Here is a 5,413-nt window from a genome sequence, read left to right as displayed (position 1 = left end):
AGAGAGAGAGAGAGAGAGAGAGAGAGAGAGAGAGAGAGAGAGAGAGATAAATGCAGCATTTCTGAGATCGTTGCGATGTTTTGGGATTGAGAGACATTGCATCACATAACGAAACTGCCAATTGTATACGTGACATCGCGATGCCGCGCGTGGAGTGCATCGCAAATATTGAATTCGCAGGATTTGTTGCACAATACGCTGCGACGCCAGAACGGTTTTGATCCTGACGCATCGTTATAGACCGCAGTGAGAAATTAGAGATGTGTGATTTTCTGCTATACCATACCATATGGTAATGAGTGTTATTCAATAATATTAGCAATTATAAATATGGTATATAAATGACACACATAGTATTTCATTCACAATATACATATAATATACCGTCAAGGAATATTATTTTATCACATTACGAATTACAAAAGAATTATTGTACGAACTAAGATGGAATATAGAAAAACATCTAATTATAAATACTTTTGTTAAACGCTTGTTTTAAGAGATATATTAAATTTAAAAGTAATCATTACAGTTTTTTTACTCTTTCTATTTTTACCATTATACTCTTTCAGACAGATGTTGCTATTGATATCCTCTAATTTCATATAATTAACTTACAATTTTTTTATCTTTATATAAAAGACATTTAATAAACAATTCTCTCTCGAAATATTTATTTCAAAGAAAAGTATTATAGAACATAAATATTTTATGCAACGTCTTTTTAAACTGTCACTTTTCAGAATATTGTGTGTGTATTTATATTATATATGTATACATGGTGTATTCAGAAAAATATTTACACTGTTACACACTCGTAATGTTAAATTATATTCAATTTGAATACTTTTAATAATTTCTATAAATCACTATTTCTACTCAATATGTCGTTAATTTAATTAAAATTAATTCAATCTATAGTTACTCTATTTATTAAATATATAATACATATCTTAATATAGACGTTGTTTAAGTTGATTAACAACAAAAATGCATTTTTATATTTTGATACACATAAAAGTTAAAAATAACAGAATATTATTTAACTTAACGGATCGGATTACCGTTGTTTCTTTGATGTATAACACAGTGCAAAGTTTTAAATCTTTCTTGTTTTAGTGAAAATGAGTAATGCTTTTCCTATTTCGAGTCAGTAAGTTTCAATATGAGAATTTAATGTATCATAACGGAAGAAACATCCGAAATGCAAAGGTTCAAGCACCGCGAGACGAAAGATGATACCATATTTAAGAGAGTTTTTTCATCTCTCAAGAGTTGTGTTTATTTAAATAGAACGCTACAGCTTTTGTGTTTGTTATTCATAATTATGGCCAACAAGAAATTCAATTAAATTTGTTTTAACATTTTTGTGTATTATAATTTTTAGCATCACATTTAAATGATAAAAATCTAGAAATTCGAAAACTGTCGTCGCTAAATACAATTATTTTGGATGTAAAATATTATATAAATAAAAGATACATTTCATTTACAGCAGATGAAGATTGTAAGCTACGTATAAATCTTGTATTAATCGATTCTGAGAGTCAAGACTTTTAAATAAGATGATTCACAAACTCTCTCTCTCTCTCTCTCTCTCTCTCTCTCTCTCTCTCTCTCTCTCTCTTCGAAATACCATAATGTTCAAACACTAGCAAGAAGTTTCTATTTTGCTAAGAAATTTCACAGCTACTTTGAAATTTAAGTGAATACTTTCGCATTTTTTCTTTGATATCATAGCCAAAGAAAGAGAACTGAGATCCTTAGATCTGTAGTTTCTTATTTAAGCTACACGAATCGTATAAAAGAAGTACAGGAAAGATATTCGCCTTTCACGCGTTTGCTATTTCTGCAATTTTTGATATTTGAATATAAAAAGATAGATAGAAAAATTGCACATTTGTATAATTTTAAAATTGAAAATTTTTATTAAGAAATATCAGGGTTTGCGCATTCATATCACTAACTATGTACTTATTCTTGGATGATTTCGAGATATTAATGTCACGACACGTTTCCCTCATAGCGTTGCGCCACTGAAATAAAAGATATCGTCAGCACGTAGCTTGCTACACGTCAAAAAGATTTTAAAGAATACTAGCCTCACCTCCGGCAAGCTTTGCGGAAATTAGAGAGAAAACAGAGAAATATGCGAAAAGATTAGGAGGGGAGGAAAAGAAAGCGGTCTCTCTCTCTCTCTCTCTCTTTCTCCCCTTTGCCCTGTCACCCCCTCCCTCTCTCTCTCTCTGCGGTAAACGAAACTAAAGAAACTGATGGAAAAAACGTTGTAACGCAGTACGCAAAACCAGGTCATCCTTTTAAATCGAGCCACCAATTGTCAGCGTTAATTGAGTAGTAAGGAAAAAAATGGGACATGACGTATTTGTGGGAAAAACGGTTCATAACGAATAAAATTCGTTATCCTCCCATCATAAAATTCCGACATAATCGATATACCATGAATTTCTCTCTGGTGCTATAGAACGGAGGATATATAACATGTGAGTCTATTGATTGCGTATATCAAGTGAAAAATGGATATTTCAGAAAAATTTCGGGAAAAGCTACACACCTTCTTCCAGTCCAATGCTTCTGCAAACGATGGTTTTCCATAAATATTTAATTGATTTAGCATCAATAAATGTTCGGAAAATGCAAACATGTAGTCAAATACATATAGCATATAGCATATTATTATCATCAATAATACAAGCGTGATAATATTAATATTGCTAGTAATCCAAGAACTCTCTTTCGCATATAAATTTTTAACTAAATCGATGTTTATTTAACGAAAATTCGATCTTGGTAATCTTTTACTATTTGGAATATTAAATATACTTTTTCCTAAATTATATTAAATCAATATAAAATAATGTTAATTGAAAAATATGATTTTATAAATTTAAAATGTTTTTATTTTTCTTAATAAAAATTTTACTTTAAATTTCTTTGTAAAAATAATCAAATACTTTTGAGGTACTCTTTATATTTAAAGAGAGTAGTCTCATCAATCTAAAAAATCGTAAAAATTAAACGACAAAAATTAAGCTTAAAAGTGTAGTGAAATTAGCACCTTTCTAACAAATCGTCGTAAAAATTGCAGCTCTGTGACGTTAAAATAAGGGTAGTATTTTTTAATGGAAAAGCATGTCGGACATGTAAATGTGATAAGTTTCAAGAATAATTCGAATGTGGCTACGAAAATAAAAATAGATGAGAACGATATAACATTTCGTAAATTAATTAAATTAATTAATTAAATTCCTGCTGTTTGTTTGCACATACTGATACCAGTAAATAATTGAACTAATTAAAGGTAAACTAAAATTATGTCCCTAGCTGTTTCGACATTTACACATATTTAATTTCTACTTCTATTCTCTATTTCCGATAATGCGACAATTACACACATTACAAAATAGTTTATATATTTAGAAAATTAAACTCTCGCCGGTATTTCAATATTTGATATTGATGTATATAATATATATATTTTTTACATCTTTAGACTGCACATTACGTGATGGAAAATTTTGGATTTGAGTAAACTGCCTACGTTATCGATAAATAACTCTAGCCAAATGCACGAATTCGTGCATACGCGAGCGTACGTGTAATAAATGTCCACCTGTACACCGCGCTTAGAAACGACCGCGTAAACGCCGCTATAAGTACATTACGAGCACCATCAGTGTTATAAATGCACTCACGCCGTCTAGTACTTTGTAGAAGCACGGAATATTTCGCATGACGTAATTGACCTCGTAGTAGCGAGTAGTGAATGCCTTACGTGCACTGAAATTAATATATTTATATTAACAGCGAGTACCTATTCCGTTTTTTTTTTAACAATGACGTGATCACAGTAATCCAGTAAAATGGCAACCCAGATTTATTGCTACATCTAAATACTAGCAGAACGTTTTGAGCAAAATTGAATGTAGACCATTCGTTACATATATTTACGTTTCTAGTTTATATTTTTACAATTACATTGTACAATATTATTTTTATCAATTAGACGACGAAATAATACACAATATCCAAAAACTTTTATTCTGCATTTATCAGCTAAAAGGTTGGAATGCTTTTTTCAATGGGTTTCGGAACTCAGCCTTGTTCATAGAAATAGAACGGTTGAATCTAAATGGTTACAGCTATAAGTAAAAACCAATCACACAAGCTGCATTCCGAAACCCATCGAAAAAAAGTGTTATAACCATTTAGCTGATGAGTGTACATACTACAGTTACAATGTACAAAATGTCAATTAAATACTAAATATTAAATTAAATATTTCAAATTGTTTTCAGAAACTCTTAAGAAAAGATGAGAGAGTTTCTACTAGAAATTTTTGATAAAAACTTAACACAATGTATTCACTTACGAATAATGATAATATAATGATCAAAAATGATAATTAAAAAATTAATAATAGTCAAAATAATATGACAAATCTTTCGCAGTGACCAAATATTATTAAATATGTGCAAAAGATTAAATATTTAAAATATTGACAAAATTAAAGAAAAGTTTCTAGCCTTCGGTTTTTCCTCTTTTTCATTTTCTGAAAAATTTTCAAAGAGCTTCGGTTTTAATTTTACTTAATCCTAGAACATTATTGTACGTATGTTTATATATACAAGTGAACGCTAAACTATGCTTCAGTGGTCAATAGAGGTTCCAACCAATTTACCATGTTAAAAGCTAAAGCCAAATTGAGTACCATTTTAGTACCATCCACCAAAGCGTAAACAAGCTTTTAAAAATTTAGTCTGTTATATATCGATTTCAATCTCTTGGCAATCAATATTATAACAGAGAGCGTGATAAGCAATTTGTAAACAATTTTATGTTATACATATATCTATTGTATTTTATTGATATATAAGGTAAACTGCTCAATAACTGACCACGTACCAGTGAATGACCATTACATAAAGAAATGTAAATTATAGGCTCAAAAATTATTAAATGTTTCGAAACGGAGTTTATTTATACCTTTTGGATCTTCACTTAACGATGATATGCAAACAGTAATAAATCGAATTCTTATTAAAAATATTCCAGATTATATAGTCCGTCACTATATACATTCAGAAATTGCTCAAATTTTACTAAATTGCTAGTAAAAACTCGACTTTAAAAACTACATTATAGTAATAATATTTATTATTTTTTTATATAAACTGAACAACAATGAGCAAAAATAATAATTAATTATTAATATCGATTTTAAATAAGGTAAAAATAAGTATAAATATTAATTTTTAGATTTTCTGTCGGTCATTTTTAGGTATTGAATACGAAAGTGCTTTGCCGGTAAATGACCAATCTGTCAAATTTTAACAAGTCGGATCCAGTTAATGACTGCGTGTTATTTGAGGTCAGTTTATTATATATATATATA

General features: G+C 29.2%; 1 protein-coding gene across 1 annotated transcript in view; it reads left to right on the top strand.

Annotated features, from left to right (window-relative positions):
- Positions 1 to 5,329: 5,329 nt before the first annotated feature.
- LOC108775263 (1-phosphatidylinositol 4,5-bisphosphate phosphodiesterase epsilon-1) overlaps positions 5,330 to 5,413 on the top strand; it is an 18,479-nt gene continuing 18,395 nt past the window's right edge. Inside the window, exon 1 of the mRNA XM_018541573.1 lies at positions 5,330 to 5,389. Coding sequence (XP_018397075.1) covers positions 5,330 to 5,389 — 60 coding nt within the window. The remainder of the gene's footprint in view (positions 5,390 to 5,413) is intronic.

Source organism: Cyphomyrmex costatus, unplaced genomic scaffold (genome assembly GCF_001594065.2).
Source record: "Cyphomyrmex costatus isolate MS0001 unplaced genomic scaffold, Ccosl1.0 scaffold291, whole genome shotgun sequence".
Classification (NCBI taxonomy): domain Eukaryota; kingdom Metazoa; phylum Arthropoda; class Insecta; order Hymenoptera; family Formicidae; genus Cyphomyrmex; species Cyphomyrmex costatus.
The sequence above is the reverse complement of the archived record's forward strand: the minus strand, read 5'-3'. Positions and strand labels throughout refer to the sequence as shown.